Genomic DNA, 20,114 nt, shown 5'->3' on the forward strand with positions numbered 1-20,114 from the left:
ATGGTGAGACCTAGGAATTTTATTTTAAAAATATTCCCTGCAAAGTAAATAAACATAGTCACAGTGAAGGAAACTCATGGAATGCCTAGTACATTGAGCATGTTAAAGAGAAGTTATAAGTTCATGGTACTTTCCAAGGATCTGCCGTTAACGTGAAGAAGTCCTCTGGTAGCACCTGATGTGTTCACTGTTCTTTCTTGTTGCCTGGTGGTTCTGTTGACTGCTGTTCTGTGACCTTTAATTCATGATGCTTTGTCCATTGTGTGACACCAATCATCACCTTTGTCTCATTCTCTTGTGTGGGGAAGAACCAAACTTGTTCTGTGGGGAAGAACCAAACTTGTTCTGGTGACCAGAAGTCTGAGCTAGTTGTTCTTCAACTGAAAGAAAAAACAAACAAACAAACAAAAAACTGGTGAATTTGGAGACATCTGAGAGCCCGTTAGGAGCTACTGGCCACCCCGTGAGTTACAGAAGACCAGGTGTCTATTGTAGAATCTCACCTCTTTGGCTTCCTTTAAAAAGTTGCATTAATATTTTCTCTGCGTGTATATGCATGTAGGTCATGGACATGGCACAGCCCATGTGGAGGTCAGAGGACAGCAAGGATTGGTCCGTTCTCCTCTTCCACCATTTGCTCCCAGGGATTGGTCCCTGGCCATCAGGCTTGGTGGCAAGCACCTTTACACACTGCACTGTCTCTCTGGCCCTCCTCAGTCGCTCCTAAAATTGTCCCTGCTTAGGACAGATGTCACTGAATTAAAGATCATTAATGTCTTGTTTAGTGTATGTTTAGGTTCTCATATCCAGTAAATGTGTGTGGGCCAGGGGTTGGAGGTAGAGGAATTAGGAAAACAAAGTTTCTGCCCTTTCTCCTTTCCCAAAATACACTTGGGAATATGCCATCCTTAGACAAGGCAACTCTTTTACCGGCAATTCTTGCAACTCCAGAGCCTGTGAATTCCTAAGTTAACATCGCTCTTTAAATACTAAAATCCTTAGGCGGTGCACTACTTATGCTGATTTACTAAACCAGTGGCATTTTCCAGTCCCCACTTTCCAGATCTCTAACAGCAGCACAGCCCCTCGCTCACCCCTCCCACCAGTGACCTACTCCCATATGTTTGCCTTGCGTACAACCTTCTCGACGACCGCCGATCTTCAACTAGTGTGTCAGCAACCACATTTCACGTTAACCCTGAGATCTCTGTTAAGATCTAAATATACATTCTGTAGATGCTTCTGGCACACACACACACACACACACACACACACACACACACACACACACACACACGTATTTGTTCCTGACAGCAACCTACATTGATTACCAATGCCATGCGTATGAAATTGACCTGGACCATATTCTTGGTATCTACATCAAGTTATGGCATCAATCCCTCAAGATGTACCTGGTAAACATTCTACCTGGCTTGGATCCTTCCGAGATCCCATACTTACCATACTTAGGAAATGCTCCGGGTTTTAGATGAGGATATGTCCAGGCTATGTGAGCCACAATACTTAATAGTCAACATTTGTTCAGCAGTTATGTACCAGATACCCTGGGCTAAGTTTGCATGTGTTAAACTTGTCTAATTCTTGCTGTGACATAAGTTGGTCACTTCGTAATTCATGAGTGAGCAGAGAGAGACCATGATAATACAGTTTCCCCCAAACTACAGAAACGGATGTATTCAGGATTTGATACCAGGGTTTGATAACCTGACTTTAGAGTCTGTGCTTTCAGCCACTGGGTTACTTTGCTTTTCCACATAGACGATTTGCTATTTCAAATATATTCCTTTGAGATAACCCTGGACTCAGATTATGAACTCACTGAAATAGTAATTTCTTCCAGAACTGTATAAGAAGTGCTTTAAATGCAGGACTAAGATATACATTAGAGAGCTGCAAGGTGGGCAGCCCAAATAGAGAGTGAAAGGAGACAGCTAAAAGAACAGAGACTGGGATAGGGAGATGAGCTTAGCCGGCTGTGGCCAGTCATCCAGCCAGTGACAAAACTGTCCACTCTGCAGAGAATAAGAGAAGTGGAATTTGCCTTTGCAAAAAGAGCTTGCAACTGGGCTATCATTTTAATCCCTGAAGTCTTTTGGGGAGGATGTGCAGAGAGATTCAACAGGTGGTTTGGAAAGCATCTGAGTTTGTTATGGAGAATTCTGAAAGCAATAAGGATTTTCTTTGTTGGGTGAAGGAAGAGTCTTCCTGGCATGGGGTAGATGTTTATGTGAATTACCCTCCCTAGGACTCATTTGTGTTTCTTTTATATTAAAAGATCAACCCACCCAAAGCTTTTGGAAGCATTCTTTCCTTATTTACAGACTTCCCACAGTTGCCTTTCGACTTGACAGTAAGTTTATTTGCTTGACCCCCTCCCCCCACAAGAAACAAGCAAACGATGCACTTAGCTCACAGGAAGCCTGCCTGGTAGTGTGTGGACTGAGAAGGTTAGCTCTGGAGGCAGGCCCCTGAGATTCATCTCTTGCCTACTGCTTTCCAGGCGAGTCACCTTGGGGTGACATAATTATTCTAAGAATTTTTTTCCATCCCATCCTCATACACTTCCCATCCCATCCTCATACACTCCCATCACATCCTGAAGTGCCCTCTTGTCTAACATTCTAGGAAGCTCACAAGCTGGTTTTCTGTTTTTCTGGACTCCTGGGGTTCTATGAACATACCAGTTAATCTGTCAATGTCCTGCTCTTTATAGAAGCAAAATGGGAATTGTTACATTTGTAGCTCTTGGTAGAAGATTAACCATATGGCATTTGCCTATATGTTTATGATTTTGAAGTGGATGCTGTTAAATAGGGGTACAAACTGGTGATGTTTTAATCTGTGGCCTAAGGATCTCGTTTCCCCTCTTAACTACACACCCTTTAGGAAATGACTACAGGAAGAACTACAGTTTTTAAGCTACAGGCCAGAGGCAAGACTTCCACTATGTTTGATAACTGATGCATACACTTGTCCCACTGTAAGAAACAGTGCTTCCACTGTCTCCAGCTTCCCATACTCCCTTCCCTGCCCACAGCCTGGGTACACTTTATTAGGAGCCAGCAAAAGAGAGTGACAATGAAGAAGGTGGTTTATTTCACCACTGGGTGGTCCCTTAGGTGTTCAGAGGCTCCTGCTTGGTGACAGGTGACACTTTGGAAAAGATGTAGAAGTAAAAGATTAGGGTTTAGATTTGGCTAGGTTCAAGGGCAGAATTCGGCCTTAACTTGGCCTGAGGCCAATATCAGAAACAAAGTTAACATCTCTGGTGTTAGGTTATTTTGTTTCTGATGAATAATTTTGGCTTTCTAAATGTAAAATCGTTTCCTCTTGAACTAAAATTTTTATAGTTGAAAGTCCATCCCAGTGCCTAGGGCAAACCAAAGTACATAGTAGTGCTTTACTTTGGTTTGCCACCAAAAATTTACCCACACCCACTGTGAGGTCCTAAAGCTCTAGGGCCAGATGGGGCCTTTAAGACCAGAACTGTGGATCCTTCCAGTTTTTGCCTGTGCCTGGAGCTGAACTGATCCCACAGCTCTCTGTACCCAAATCTCATGGGGGAGAGAGAGGGACTCTCAGAAGTGCGGACAATCCTGAGAGCACAGGGGAGACCACCACTTCTGCTCACATTCCTGGCATAAGAGGAACCAGTCTGGAGCCCTCTGGACACAGGAACTGAGGAGCAGTCTGGGACAGGATCCTTCCAGTTTCCACTTGGGCCCAGAGCTGAGCCTGTGACACAGCTCTCTGTACCCAGAACCCACTGGGAAAAAGCCAGTCTCCAGGAGTGCTGACACAGGCTTACAGATAGAACAGCTAACACCAGAGACAACAAGATGGGGAGAGGCAAGGGCAGGAAGCTAAGCAACAGAAACCGAGACTACTTGGTATTATCAGAGCAAAGCACCCACCAAATCATCCCACCAAAGCAAATACTGGATATCTCAACATACCGGAAAAGCAAGATTTGGATTTTAAAATCACATCTTATGATGATGATAGAGGGCTTTAAGAAGGACATAAATAGGGGTTGGGATTTAGCTCAGTGGTAGAGCGCTTGCCTAGGGGAAGCACAAGGCCCTGGGTTCGGGTCCCCAGCTCCAAAAAAAAAAAAAAAAAAAAAAAAAAAAAAGAAGGACATAAATAACTCCTTTATAGAAATACAGGACGAGGCAGAAGGAACACCCATTCAGAGCCTGCCCCACATGTGGCCCATACACATACAGCCACCCAATTAGATAAGATGGATGAAGCAAAGAAGTGCAGGCCAACAGGAACCGGATGTAGATCTCTCCTGAGAGACACAGCAGAATACAGCAAATACATAGGCGAATGCCAGCAGCAAACCACTGAACTGAGAACGGGACCCCCGTTGAAGGAATCAGAGAAAGGACTGGAAGAGCCTGAAGGGGCTCAAGACCCCATATGAACAACAATGCCAAGCAACCAGAGCTTCCAGGGACTAAGCCACTACCCAAAGACTATACATGGACTGACCCTGGGCTCCAACCTCATAGGTAGCAATGAATATTCTAGTAAGAGCACCAGTGGAAGGGGAAGCCCTGGGTCCTGCTAAGACTGAACCCCCAGTGAACATGATTATTGGGGGGAGGGTGGTAATGGGGGGAGGACAGGGAGGGGAACACCCATATAGAAGGGGAGAGGAAGGGGTTGGGGGATGTTGGCCCGGAAACCAGGAAGGGGAATAACAATCAAAATGTAAATAAGAAATACTCAAGTTAATAAAGATAAAAAAATTTAAAAAAAAAATAAAAAAATAAAGATAAAAAAGTGTTAAGGTCATATTATTTTATATTTACTTAAAAATACATGTAATACCCCTTCTACCCATCATTTAAAAAAAAAAGAAATACAGGACAATACAGGTAAACAAGTAGAAGCCCTTAAAGAGGAAACACAAAAATTCCTTAAAGAATTATAGGAAAACACAACCAAATAGGTGAAGGAATTGAACAAAACCATCCAGGATCTAAAAATGGAAATAGAAACAATAAAGAAATCACAAAGGGAGACAACCCTGGAGATAGAAAACCTAGGAAAGAGACCAGGAGTCACAGATGCAAGCATCACCAACAGAATACAAGACATAGAACATAGACTCTCAGGGGCAGAAGATGCCATAGAAAATGATGACACAACACAAAACACAAAAATCTCCTAACCCCAAACATCCAGGAAATGCAGGACACAACGAGAAGATCAAACCTAGGATAATAGGTATAGAAGAGAGTGAAGATTCCCAACTTAAAAGGCCAGTAAATATAGTCAACAAAATTATAGAAGAAAAACATCCCTAATCTAAAGAGATGCCCATAAACATACAAGAAGCCTACAGAACTCCAAATAGATTGGACCAGAAAAGAAATTCCTCCTGTCACATAATAGTCAAAACATCAAATGCACAAAAAAAGAGAAAGAATATTAAAAGCAGTAAGGGGAAAAGGTCAAGTAACATATAAATGCAGACCTATCAGATTTACACCAGACTTCTCACCAGAGACTGAAAGCTGAAGATTCTGGGCAGATGTCATACAGACCCTAACAGAACACAAATGCCAGCCCAGGCCACTATATCCAGCAAAACTCTCAATTAACATACATGTGGAAACCAAGATATGCCATGACAAAACCAAATTTACACAATATCTTTCCACAAATCCAACCCTACAAAGGATAATAGATGGAAAACTCCAACACAAGGAGGGCAAATATACCCTAGAAAAAGCAAGAAAGTAATCTTATTGCAATAAACCCAAAAGAAAAGAGCTATACAAACAATTCTACCTCTAACAACAAAAATAACAGGAAACAACAATCACTATCCCTTAACATTAATGGACTCAATTCCCCAATAAGAAGACATAGACTAACAGACTGAATATGTAAACAGGACCCAGCATTTTGCTGCATACAGGAAATACACCTCAGTGACAAAGACAGACACTACCTCAGAGCAAAAGCCTTGAAAACAATTTTCCAAGTAATTGGTCCCAAGAAACAAACTGGAGTAGCCATTCTAATATTGAATAAAATCAACTTTCAACTGTAAGTTATCAAAAAAGATAAGGAAGAACACTTCATACTCGTAAAGGAAAAATCTACCAAGATGAACCCTCAATTCTGAATATCTATGCTCCAAATGTAAAAGCACACATATTCACAAAAGAAACCTTACTAAAGCTCAAAGCACAAATTGCACCTCACACAATAATAGTGGGAGACTTCAACACCCCACTTTTATCAATGAACAGATCATGTAAACAGAAACTAAACAGAGACACAGTGAAACTAACAGAAGTTATGAACCAAATGGATTTAACAGTTATCTACAGAACATTTCATCCTAAAACAAAAGAATATACCTTCTTCTCAGCACCTCATGGCACCTTCTCCAAAATTGACCATATAATCAGTCACAAAACAGACCTCAACAGATACAAGAAGAGTGAAATAACTCCATACATCCTATCAGCTCACCACAGACTAAGGCTGGTTTTTAATAACAACAAAAATGATAGAAAGCCCACATACACATGGAAGTTGAAAAACACTCTACTCAATGATAACTTGGTCAAGAAAGAAATAAAAAAAATTTAAAGACTTTTTAGAATTTAATGAAACTGAAGGCACAACATACCCAAACTTCTGGAACACAATGAAAGAAGTGCTAAGAGGGGAAACTCATAGCTCTGAGCACCTCCAAAAAGAAACTGGAGAGAGCATGCACTAGTAGCTTGACAGCACACCTAAAACCTGTAGAACAAAAAGAAGCAAATACACGCAAGAGTTAGAAAATTTGAAAATTCATTTGGAATAACAAAAAACCCAGGATAGTGAAAACTATCCTCAACAATAAAAGAACTTCTCAGGGAATCACCATCCCTGAACTCAAGCAATTGTGACAAAATCGTGATAAGAACTGTATGGTATTGGTACAGAGAAAGGCAAGCAGATCAATGGAATAGACTTGAAGACCCAGAAATGAACCCACACACCTATGGCCACTTGATTTTTGACAAAGTAGCTAAAACCATCCAGTGGGAAAATGATAGCATTTTCAAAAATGGTGCTGGTTCAACTGGAGGTCAGCATGTAGAACAATGCAAATCGATCCATTCTTAACGCCCTGAACAAAGCTTAAGTCCAAATGGATCAAGGACCTCCACATCAAACCAGACACACTCAAACTTATAGAAGAAAAAGTGAGGAACAGCCTCAAACACATGGGCACTGGGTAAAATTTCCTGAACAGAGCGCCAATGCTTTAAGATCAAGACTTGACAAATGGGACCTCATAAAATTGCAAAGTTTCTCTAAGTCAAAGGACACTGTCATTAGGACAAAACAGTAACCGACAGATTGGGAAAAGATCGTTACCAATCCTACATCTGATAGAGGGCTAATATCCAATATATACAAAGAACCCAAGAAGTTAGACTCCAGAGAACCAAGTACTACTCAGCTATTAAAAAGAATGACTTCGTGGAAGTCATAGGCAAATGGATGGAACTAGAAAATATCATCCTGAGTGAGGTAACCCAGTCACAAAATAACACACATGGTGTGCACTCACTGACAAGTGGATATTAGCCCAAAAGCTCAGAATACCCAAGATACAATTCACAGACCACAAAAACCTCTAGGAAAAGGACAACCAAAGATTGGATGCTTTGATCCTTCTTAAAAGGGGGAACAAATATTCATAGGAGGAGATATGGAGACCAAGTTTGGAGCAGAGACTGAAGGAATGGATATTCAGAGACTGCCCCACCTCAGGATCCAGCCCATATACATACAGCCACCAAACCCAGACAATATTGCTGATGCCAAGAAGTGCATGCTGACAGGAGCCTGATACAGCTGTTTCCTGAGAGGCTCAGCCAGAGCATGACAAGCAGAAACAGATGCACACAGCCAACCATTGAACTGAGAGTGGGGTCCCTAATAGAGGAGTTAGAGAAAGATTGAAGGAGCCGAAGGGGTTTGCAGCCCCATAAGAACAACAATACCAACCAACCAGAGCTCTCAGGTACTAAACCACCATCTAAAGAGTACACATGTCTCCAGGTGCATATGTAGCAGAGGATGGCCTTGTTGAGCACCGAAGGGAGGAGAAGCCCTTGGTCCTGCCAAGGCTGCCCCCCACCCCGCCCCAGTGTAGGGGAATGTCAGGGCAGGAAGGGGTGGGAGGTTGGGTGGTGGTAAGGGGATAACATTTGAAATGTAAATAAAAATATCCAATAAAAATAAATAAAAAGAACATAACTGTGTTCTTATGAATGGATTAACAAGTAACGAGATTATGTGTTATTTTAAAAAGTAATTTGGATCTGTCTTTTAGGTGTATCCTTCTTGCTATGGGACCACAGAGTCTGTACTAGTAAGTGGTACTTCACTTAATGGGGCCATATGACCTTGGACCTCCCTATCTTCAGAAGTATGAAAATAAGTTTCATTTTTTAAAAAAGCTACTCAGTCTGTGGTGTTCAGTCATAGGAGGAGAAAACTGCCCCAGGCAGATTCACAAATATTTGTCGAATGACTGACAACTGGTTGCTTTCTAGAGGTAGGATGTAAGTTCAGAGGAAGTTTTAAACCTGTTGAAGGGACTTCACTCACAGACAGGTCCTCGTGGTGTGAGGTTACCAGTGCTACTGCCCACCTCCTGGGTTTAATCTTATCTGGAAAGCTGAAAGTTCTGAGAGGGAAGGGAGATACTCATGGTTTTTGAAAATCCAGGATTAGGACAAGCTCATTAGCACGTCAGACCATGGAGGGCTGTCTTGGTTAGGGTTTACTGCTGTGATCGGACACCATGATCAATGCAACCCTCATAATGACAACATTTAGCTGGGGCTGGCTTACAGGTTCAGAGGTTCAGTCCTTTATCATCAAGGCAGGAACATGGCAGCATCCAGGCAGGCACGGTGCAGGAGGAACTGAGAGTTCTACATCTTCATCTGAAGGCTGCGAGAAGACTGGAGGAGGGTCTTTAAGCGCATGCCCACAACCACACACCTACTCCAACAAGGCCACACCTACTCCAACAAGGCCACACCTACTCCAACTAGGCCACGCCTATTCCAACAAGGCCACACTTCCAAATAGTGCCCCTCCCTGGGCCAAACATATACAGACCATCACAAGGGGTAGAGAGAGAAGGGATGGAGGTGTACTAGTTATGTGCCCTCTGTGCCCACACGCTTCCGAGCACTTCCCCATCTGTTGACCCACAGATGTAGCTGTATAGTATTTATTGTGACTGGATCTCCTGGTAGCTTCCCGGGGGAGGCATGTGCTTAGGACAGATGGAGGTCACTATGCGACAGTTACAGGGTCATGTACACATCGGGCAGTTCTGGACTGAGCAGTGTGGTCCGCAACACTGTCCTGACTAGTTTTTATGTCAGCCCGACACAAGCTCGAGTCCTCTGGGAAGAGGAAGCCTCAGTTGAGAAAATGCTTCCAGAAGATTGGACTGTAGCCAAGCCTATAGGGCAGCAGTTCTCAACCTGTGGGTCCGAACCCCTTTGGGGAACAAATTTCACAGGGTTACTTATCTGATATTCTGAACATCAGATATTTACATTATGGTTCGTAATAATAAAATTACAGTTATGAAGTAACTACTGTAGGACATTTTCTTAATTAGTGGTTGACTGGGAAGGACCCAATCTATTGTGGACAGTGCCTGGGCTGGTGGTACTGGTTTCCATAAGAATGAAGGGGCTGGGGATTTAGCTCAGTGGTAGAGCGCTTACCTAGGAAGCGCAAGGCCCTGGGTTCGGTCCCCAGCTCCGAAAAAAAGAACCAAAAAAAAAAAAAGAATGAAGACTGAGCGAGCCAGTAAGCAGTATCCCTTCATGGCCTCTGCATCAGCCCCTGCCTCCCATCCTACCCAGTTTCAGTTTCCATTTTCCCTTCCCTTAATGGACTGTGATTCAGGAAAAGTCACTCAGATAAGCCCTTTCCTCTTCAAGTTCATGGCGTTCCGTCACAGCGACAGGCACAATAACTAAGAGAACACTTGGTCTGTGCTGCCCCTGAAGCTGTGTAGGGTTGCCCAGCCACACTTCCAGCTGCAGGGTGGTCTTTCCAGGGTGTTCTGAGGAGCGTGATTTGCTTAGACCTCAAACTTATCTAAATATGAGGTAAAATTACTGTGTACTCACTCGTGTTTCTCATGGTACAGATGTTTCCCCGGGGGATATGAAAAGCTGTGGAACCGAGCTGTCATCTTTTAATAGACTACATCCAATCTATTGTAACTGTTGAGCAGAGGCCACTGGGAGACTGAAATCCAAGAGGCTCTTGTGACCCGTTTGCCTCCTTTTGTGCTTGATATGTTTTTTTTGGGGGGGGGCACTGCACATTGTAGGGATTATCTTGCTAAAGAGGCAGCTGGAGATAAAACTTAAATATGTGAAGAATGCAGGTCCTTGACTGACACCCACTTTTGCTCGCCAGTGTCAGTGGGAGCCTGGGCATCTGTGCCTGGTCATGGTCGCTACACCAACAGAGAAGAGCCTTCTACATTGAAACGTCTGTAGCCCCGGGCAGAGAGCCAGCGTGCAGGATTGAAAGACACTGCTGCAATGTTTGGGAGTTATGATTTTCAGTTCCTCCTTTGTTCTCAACTTTTTCTGAGGTTTGGGAATCTTAAATATCTTGGTACAGGATTTCTAGAAGTTTGACCTTGGGGACTGACTTTACAAAGAAAAGGATTTATGGCACGGGTCCTGTAGAGGACACTGCAGTGTCCCTTAATCATCCTGCAGGAGACTGTTCATAAAAATGAGACAGAATGAAAGGCTACAGCAGTGGCTCTCAACCTGTGCGTCTTGACCCCATTGGAGCCTAACAACCCTTCCACGAGGGTCACCAAAGACCACTGGAGAGCACAGATATTTACATTATGATGCAGAACGGTAGCAAAGTTATAATTATGAAGTAGCAATGAAAATAATTCTATGCTTGAGGGTCAGGGCAACGTGAGGAACCATGTAAAAGGGCCGCAGCTTTAGGGCAGCTGAGGCTGCAGAGTTCTCCTGGAGGCCCTGGTGGGAAGCAGATTCTGTGGTGCAGTCTCTGTCTTCTAGGGGTTCCCTGTGTTCTGAGTCTCCTCTTAGAATGAGAGCGCCCCTAATTGTTCTGCTGATGCTGCCTGTTGTTCGTAATTACTTTAGAGTAACTTGCTTGAACTTGGCAAGTTTTTGTAGAAGAGCAGAGACTTTGCGACCATTTTAAGACGGAGTCTCATACTGTTGTCCAGGCTCAACTCAAATAAGCCAGCCTCCTGCCTCAGCTCCCCGGGTGCTAGAATTACAGCTATGCACAACCATGGCCAGCTTTCAAATTTGTTCTTTCAGTAGTTTAATATGAAACCACCCAAATTAAGAAGGGGCTGATTTTTAGTGACATTACTAAAATAGGCATTAACCTTTACAGCATCTAGAATTTAATGAAAACCAAATGAACATGCAGCCTCTTAATACACAGCCCAACTTCAGAGCAAACCATCTCAATCCAGGACCAAAATGCCCATAGCAGATCACCTTATGTTTCTGAATGTATTCTGTGGGTTTTTATACACTGTGTGTGTGCATGTATGTGTGTGTGTGTGTGTGTGTGTGTGTGTATTGTGTATATGTATGTCTATATGCGTGTGTATATGTGTGTATGTATTGTGCATATGTATATATGTGTGTGTAAATGTGTGTGTGTATATATGTGTGTGTATTGTGTATATGTATATATGTATGTGTATATATATGTGTGTGTGTATATATGTGTGTGTATTGTGTGTATGTATATATGTGTGTGTGTGTGTGTGTGTGTGTGTGTGTGTGTGTGTGTATGTGTGTGTGTGTGTGTGTCTTTTGGGAGATTTCTGCTGCAGTCCAGTATTCAGTATCTTGCATTGGCTAAACACTGATAGTACAATGCTTGAATACTTCTTAAGCAAAAGTTCAGAGGCTGAAGAACGTATATGCACATGTATATGATCATGGGTATGCACATGGACAGAGCCATGAAAATGTGTGTGTATATACTATAAGACTGTCTTGACCCGCTCTATGCCTCACGTCAGCTTGAATCACTTGTGAGGTTTTGAAAATTTATCTTGTGAAAGAAGCAGCAGAGATTGCTGGTGGGATTGCAAATTGGTACAACCACTCTGGAGATCAGTCTGGAGGTTCCTCAGGAAATTGGATATAGTACTACCTGAGGACCCAGCTATACCACTCCTGGGCGTATACCCAAAAGATGCTCCAACATATAACAAGGACACGTGCTCCACTATGTTCATAGCAGCCTTATTTATAATAGCCAGAAGCTGGAAAGAACCTGAATGTCCTTCAACAAAGGAATGGATATAGAAAATGTGGTACATCTACACAATGGAATATTACTCAGCTATCAAAAACAATGACTTCATGAAATTCGCGTGTATGAATCTAGAAAATATCATCCTGAGTGAGATAACTCAATGACAAAGGAACACACATGGTATGCACTCACTGAGAAGTGGATATTAGGTAAAGAGCTTGGAATACCCATGATACAACTCACGGACCACATAAAGCTCAAGAGGAACAAAGAACAAAGAGTGGATGCTTCAGTCCTACTTAGAAGGGGGAACAAAACAATCAAGGGAAGTAGAGGGTGGGAGGGACTTGGGAGGAAGAAAGGAGGGAGAGGGGGAAAAGAGGAGCAGAATCAGGTATGGCAGGAGATGGGGGAGATGCACAGAGGGTCAGGAAATTGAACAGAGGTGTGTAGCAATGGGGGGTGGGGAACTGGGGGTAGCCACCAGACCCATACCAGACCCTGGTAGCTCCCAGGACCCCACAGGGATGACATCAGCTGAAATACCCAACAAAGGGAAGGGAGAACCTATGGATACCATATCCAGAGGTTAGACATGCCCACCTCTCTTCCCAGTTGAGGGATGGGGCCACCCACCCATCTCCAAAATTTTAGCCCAGAGTTGCTCCTGTCTAAGGAAATACAGGGACAAAGAGTGGAGCAGGGACTGAAGGAAAGGCCATCGAGAGACTGCCCAACCTGGGGATCCATCCCATATGCAGACACCAAACCCCAGACACTATTGCTGACAGGAGCCTGATATGAATGTCTCCTGAGAGGCTCTACCAGATCCTGACCAATACAGTTGCGGATGCTTGCAGCTAACCATCAGATGATCACAGGGACACCAATGGAGAAGTTAGAGAAAGAACTGAAGGAGCTGAAGGGGCCTTATCTGGCATCAATGGACCCTGGGTCCTATGCAGCCTCAATGCTCCAGTGTAGGGGAGTGCCAGGGTGGGGAGGCTGGAGTGGGTAGGTAGGTGGGGGAGCACACTCATAGAAGCAGGGTAAGGGGGGATGGGATAGGGGGTTTGTAGAGGGGAAACTGGGAAAGGGAATAACATTTAAAATGTAAATAAATAAAATGCCCAATTAAAAAAAAAAAAAGATGTGAGAGTTGTACAATGAAACAGTTCCCAACTGGGACATCCAAATCTCTAAAGTCCCCCAGCGGCAGTCAGTGTCAGTGGGAGCCCAGTGTGTGTGTGAGTGACAGTAGTCCATACGGGGGGCTATCACACACACACACACACACACACACACACACACACACACACACACACACGTTACATAGGGAAGGAAGACCGTGAACAGCATTAATTCCTGTGAGTCTGACGCCTTGAGAGATAAGCAACCCTGTGTCCAATTTGGTGAGTCGCAGATGACGGTCTACAGGGAACCACAGTGAAGGGGGCCCTGTAGCAAGTGGACAAACCCTACGTACCTCGCAACCTACAGAGTTGAAAGTATCAAACTTTGCCCAATTCGTCAAGAGAGGGCTGGGGGAGAAAAATCTGTCAATGAAAAAGATTTATTTCTCCAGCTCCCCAGAGCACACGCAGGCTTTGCTGTGTTTCAAGGATGAACCAAACCCTTCCTTGTGGGGCATCACACTTACCTGCCATCAGTTTGATCCTGAAGTAGGCGATCAGGAGGAGGAGCAGCAAGGTCACAGGCAGGAAGATCCCCAGGATCAGGACCGGGCCGGGGAGTTCCTGTAAGAAGATCACCAGCACAGAGCTCATGGCCCCCACCGCTGGGGCCAGCACAGGGATCCTCACTCAGGACCGGCCACTTGCCCCTGGTGTGTGAGAGTCCTTCCCGGGAGTTCTGGCCTTTGCTCACTCTTTTCCATGAAACTAGTTGTGGACTTTGCTCTAGCTTATTAGTGGGGTGACTTCTGGAGCACTGTAGGCAAGTTACTCTGTAACTCAGCCACAGGGTGTAGAAGAGTAAATCTCCCAGGCTGTCCTGAGGTGCATCTCTGTCTGACAGGAAGGGGGATGATCCTGATAAGTGAGGTTAAACAGCTGACTTCAAATACCCTTCTCACTGTGTGTTCTTCCCCTAGAGGCCCAGGCCCAGGAAGAACTCTTACTCTGCTTCCTAAATCTCAGCGCTAAACATGACTGAATGGTCACACTAATGCACATAGTTGACATAACAAACACTGGGAATGAAAAACACTCTTCCCACATGTGAAAACTGCCCGATTGGTCCTGTTCTGAGTGCTTCTCTGGAGGGCACATTGACTTACCTGACAATCACTTAATTCTACTAGAGCCCAACCTTTGGTCTGGAAGTCGGGTCTATGGAGCAAAGGTCATGCTCCCTCCCGTTTCAAGTCTAGAGAGACACAGATAATAGCCACAGGTGAGTGGTGGCCCAGACAATGGCAGGGCCTTTTCCTGGCTGCTGTAGCTTACATTCCTCTTTGCTCACACTCGCCTTGGACCTGAATGCAGGATAAGAAATGGCAATAAACTGGCAAATGCCAAGGTTCACACTGACCTATGACTACCATTGAGCTGCTTAGTGGTGAATTTCCAAAGATACTAGACTGCTGAGGCTAATTAAAAGACTCATTTCTTAACTCAAAGGATCTCTAGAGACTTTGGAAAGTTTTTTTATGTGCATTGGCATTTTGACAGCACATATGTCTGTGAGAGGGTGCCAGATCCCTGCAACTGGAGTTACCTGTAGTTGCGAGCTGCCATGTGGGTGCTGGGACTTGAACCCAGGTCCTCTGGAAGAGCAGCCGGTGCTCTTAACCACTGAGTCATCTCTCCAGCCCCAAGACCTTGGGAAAGTTCGAGGGAGATTGGTAACCACACTCAGGGCTTCATTCCTGGCTCCTGTCCCCTCTCTGTCCCACCCCATAGGCTGCTGCTGGTGGGCAGCTGACAGAGTCCACCTTAAAGGATTGCTTTCAGTACCCATCTATGTTCTTTTACATGGGACTGTTTGTGGCCATGCAGACAAGCTCAGGTTGAAATCCTCACCTTCACTAAAAAATTCAACTGGAGAGGGTAAGTGGGGGGACTTGCCTGGCATAAGTGACAAAGTCAGAAGGAGAGTGTTGGAGTACCAGGATTAAGCCTGCCTTCATTGAACTTTTCTTCCCCTCCTCCACAGAGGGCTGATGCTGCTATGATTCGTGTATGTTTCCTGTTGAGATGGCTCTTTGGTGCTCATTCAGCTGGGCTAGGATGCTGGTTTGTAAAGTGTCAATCTTCAGAGAGCCTTCATTAACTAGAGACAAGCAGGTTCGGTGTTAGGCAGCTGCTAGGATGAATGTTCTGTTTCCACCCTCTCAGGGAGGCTTACCTGACTGCCTAGACTTAGTTGAGTGTGGAGAAGCAGCAAATGTGAAAAACAACACATAGCCACGGATGCACATAGAAGCAAAGCTCTGGGCTGGGACTGACTAATTCCAAGGAGAGGAAAGGGCTGTTCACGACAAAGTTATCAGTGTCTGAAGCCTGAATAGCTGAGGCAGTGAGGCTCAGACACACACAAGCCAGAAGCCTGGCAGGTCTGTGGAGGAAGGGAAAGAATGGACAGGTGCAGAAAGACCTGTGAGGAGTGGAAGCTGAAAAGAAAAGGTGTCGGAGCTCATAGATTCTCTAAAGCCCTGCTCAGGACAAAGCTATGTGGACAAAGGAGGCCACCAAAGGTCTTTGATTGTAGACTTGAATGGACTTAGAAAGTATTTGTCAACCCTTTAAGGAACAGAAGACGAGCTAATCCTGGCTTCATATGTCTCAACATGGACCCATAATGCAATGGATATGAGCTAGAAGTTAGCAGGGGTGGGAAGGAAGAGGGGACAGAGAGATAAGAACAGTCCTCATGGGTAGAGGTGGATCTTACCAGTGCCTCCAGCCATTGTGGTACCTACTCTCTGTCTGGCTAAGCACAAGTTTATGATCTCTTTTGTTTTTTTTTTTCATGGTAAACCTATAAAGAACTTTATTTTACATATGGAGAAATGAGGGCAGAAGCCTAGCCTATGTCTCATCCCTTGTAATCCAGAGAGCATGTTCTCATCCATAATGTCAAGTCTGGCCCACATAATGGCAATGGCTAGGAGATGGATATAAATTTAGACCTGGCCCCAGGCAAGGTGGCAGATTTGGGTGAAAAAGATACAGAGTTGTGTAGATGTTATACTTTAAATGGTGAAGAGTCAGCTGGCCAGTGAGGACCAGGTAGTAGTACAGATTAATTAATTAATCAATTAATCATACATCCTGATCACTGCCCCCACACAGAGTCCCTTCCCTTATTCCCTCTCCATTCTCCTCTGAGAGTGTGGGGTCCTCCTGGGTATCCCCCCACCCTGATTCATCAACTCTGCAGGATTAGGCTCATCTTTTCCCACTGAGGCAAGACAAGACAGCACAGTTAGGGAACAGATTTCATAGACAGGCAGCAGCTTTAGGGACCACCCCTGCTCCAGTTTTTTGGTGACGTCCATGGAGATGGAGTTGTATATCTACTACATATGTCCAGCCTGTGTATGCTCTTTGGTTGGTGGCTCAGTCTTTGAGAGCCCCCAAGGGTCCCAGTTAGTTGACTCTGTTGGTCCTCCTGTGGAGTTCCTATCCCCCTTCGGACCTGCAATCCTTCCCCCAACTCTTCTATAAGAGTCCCCAAGCTCTGTCCAGAGGCTGTGGGTCTCTATATCTGTCTCAGTCAGCAAACAGCACGTTCTTTACCAGGCTTCTTGCTATGGAGTCATAACCATTAGCATCACTAGAAAAATTCACATTGGTGAAAATAGAAAAGAGTATCAGACAGGGGACTAAAGTGTCCTGTCCATTTCCTTGGGGACAATTGCTCCTTCGGCTGACTTACATGATATAAGCCACAAGCGATTTATAGAGGTTGATATTTAGGATAAAATTCCTGACTGTTGCTGTGCTGTCTCCTACAGAAGACTCTAGTGACAGCTGGCCAAGAGTCTCTGTAGCTAACTCTGACCCATGGATGCCAATGCCAAAGCCACCAGGCATCTGACTTGGATTCTCCCTGAGTTTGAGCCATGGAGAGTGACTCATAGCAGTCCTAGGCTGGAGAGCAAGAAGAGTTCTGAAGTTCATCAGCAGGAGGCGCCATAGACTGTTTTCTAGAGCATCCGATATGAGCAGCCATGTAGCTGCAGCCAGTTCCAAAAGCAGAAGCAGAGACAGGGATAACAAATACCCCATGAAGTGGTTTGGTTTCATCATGTGGGTGATAGTGTGATGGAATGGAAATTCTCTCACAATGGCAAGTCTGCTTGGACTAGTAGGAGAGCCTGCGTTTCTTTCTCGGGCTCTTGGTAACTGGCCCTCTGAACTTTGCTTATTAGCCTATGCCAATTAAAGTTACATCGCTTGACAGCGATCCCACAGGACATACGAAATCAAGGGCTTTGAAATGAGGAGAGGGTTGGGTTACAAGTAATAGAATGATCTCTGCCTTGTGGACTTGGACAAAAGCCCTACAGGCTTTTGTCATTCACATTTGAAGGTGACAGATGTTTATTCTGGTTTTGGCATCTACTTCAGAAGCCCTGGTTTGGTCACCACGAACATTTAAGGACAAGACAAAGTCCTGTCCCTCCTGCACATTGCAACAGACTAACAGTCAATCAATAGACAACAAGAGATAGCCGAGTAGTCTCATGGCCTCAAGTACAAACCTAAGAACTGCACATACACGGCAACTTGTTTCATTTTTATTAAGTGCTTTTGAAATAGAAGCTGCATTCTGTGTGTGTGCATGTATGAGGAGGGAGAGATTCCTGTGTGCATGAGCATGATCATGTGTATCCATGTGTGTGGAGGCCAGAAATCAACTATGGGTATTCTTCCTTATGCACCATCTACTTCAGTTTGTCTGTCTGTCTATCTATCTATCTGCCATCTATCTACCATCTATCTACCTCTTTATCACATATCATCTATATCTATATCATCTATGTATGTATGTATGTATCTATCTATCTATTTATCTATGTGTCTACCTATCTATGTATGTATGTATGTGTGTATGTGTGTGTGTATGTATGTATGTATGTATGTATGTATCTATCTATCTATCTACCTACCTACCTATCTTCTTCTTCACCACCACCACCACCACCACCCCCACCACCACCACCACCACCACCACCTCCTATTTATTTCTGAGACAGGGTCTCCTACTGCCCACAAATGCACTAATTAAGTGAGGCTGGCTGGCCACAAATTCCCAGAGACCCACTGGTGTCTGCCTCCCTAGTTCTGGGGTTATACGCATACACTACCACAGCTAGATTTTTTAAATGGGTTCTGGTGACTGAACATGGGTTTTCATGCCCACACAGCAAGCACTTTACCAACCAAGCTGTCTCCCTAGTCCCTGAGACAGTATCTGTTTCTATCACTACCATTTTAGAGATGGAGAAGCAGCAGAACCTAGATTTGAACCCATAACCTACCAGTGACCCTGTATATACTACTATATACTCTTAACCTCTTGGAGAAATACATATATGATGTTGAATCGTCAATTTTCTGCACTAGGAGATGAGGGGATAATGGTAAGTGCCTGATTTAGATGGAACTGTCAGAAAAGGTATTTTAACATCCTAAGAAATAAGTCATGTGGTTCATTTTCAGTATAGGGTGTGCCTGGAACTCATCACAGAATCATAGATAAGCAAGAGCTTCTAGGCTTCTCTCTTCCCTAGCCTGCAGCCAGCACCTGCTTATCTCAGCACTCAGGCAGTTGAAAAGCTGCAGGCAGTACGGATCCCATACTCAGAAAGAAGACAATGTTCCAGCCCAGGGATACTCATCAGATACAGATAGATCTGTGCTCTGAACCAATAGGGTGGGAACCTTGGCATCTTAGTATTTCATAGCTATGAAGAGACACCATGACCAAGGCAACTCTTCTAAAGAATAACATTTCATTTGGGGCTGGCTTATACTTCCTGATGTTTATAGTCCATTATCATCATGGCAGAAAGCATGGCAGCATGCAAACAGACTTGGTGCTAGAGGAGCCAAGAGTGCTACACCTTGATCTGCAGGCAGCAGAAGTGAACTGTGCCCTATACTAGACAAAATTAGAGCATATATATATATATATATATATATATATATATATATATATATAATCTCAAGTCCCTTCTCCAGTGACACAGTTCCTTCAACCAGGCCACACTTCTTCATAATACCACTCCCTATGACCTGGCATTCAAACATATGATTCAATGGGGCCACCACCCTTGAAGTAGTGGCTATCCGATTTAAGTATGAAGACCGAATACTATATATTTCTGAAGCAGGAGTTTCTCCCAATCGGGGACTTGATTTATTTATTGTATGTATATGAGTAGGTATCTGCATGTAAACCTGCATGCTAGAAAAGGGCTCCAGACCCCATTACAGATGGTTGTGAGTCACCATGTGGTTGCTGGGAGTTGAACTCAAGACGTCTGGAAGAGCAGCCAGGGCTCTTAACCAAGGTGCAGCAACCAATTAGGGACTTTGAAAGCCAGCATCTCACAGAAGTCAATACACCAACCATTTTTGTCCTTCCTCCACACTGGTGACTGTTCTGCAGAATTGAACAGTAAAGACTTTCATGTTCACTAGTCTCTTGAGTATATTACTAGAGAGCGAGTCTTTTTCCCCCCACTATGTTAGTCCCCACAGCCT

The 20,114-nt window shown here is 44.3% G+C and overlaps 1 protein-coding gene across 1 annotated transcript; it reads right to left on the reverse strand.

Moving 5' to 3' along the window:
• Smlr1 (small leucine rich protein 1) lies at positions 1 to 14,232 on the reverse strand. Its single transcript, XM_032896386.1, has 2 exons — positions 14,036 to 14,232; positions 1 to 380 (listed from the first exon to the last, which is right to left on the reverse strand). The coding sequence occupies exons 1-2, from the start codon at positions 14,160 to 14,162 to the stop codon at positions 277 to 279; spliced, it is 231 nt and encodes a 76-aa protein (XP_032752277.1). The 5' UTR covers positions 14,163 to 14,232; the 3' UTR covers positions 1 to 276.
• Between the last annotated feature and the right edge of the window lie 5,882 nt (positions 14,233 to 20,114).

This window comes from Rattus rattus, chromosome 2 (genome assembly GCF_011064425.1).
Source record: "Rattus rattus isolate New Zealand chromosome 2, Rrattus_CSIRO_v1, whole genome shotgun sequence".
NCBI classification, from domain to species: Eukaryota; Metazoa; Chordata; class Mammalia; order Rodentia; family Muridae; genus Rattus; species Rattus rattus.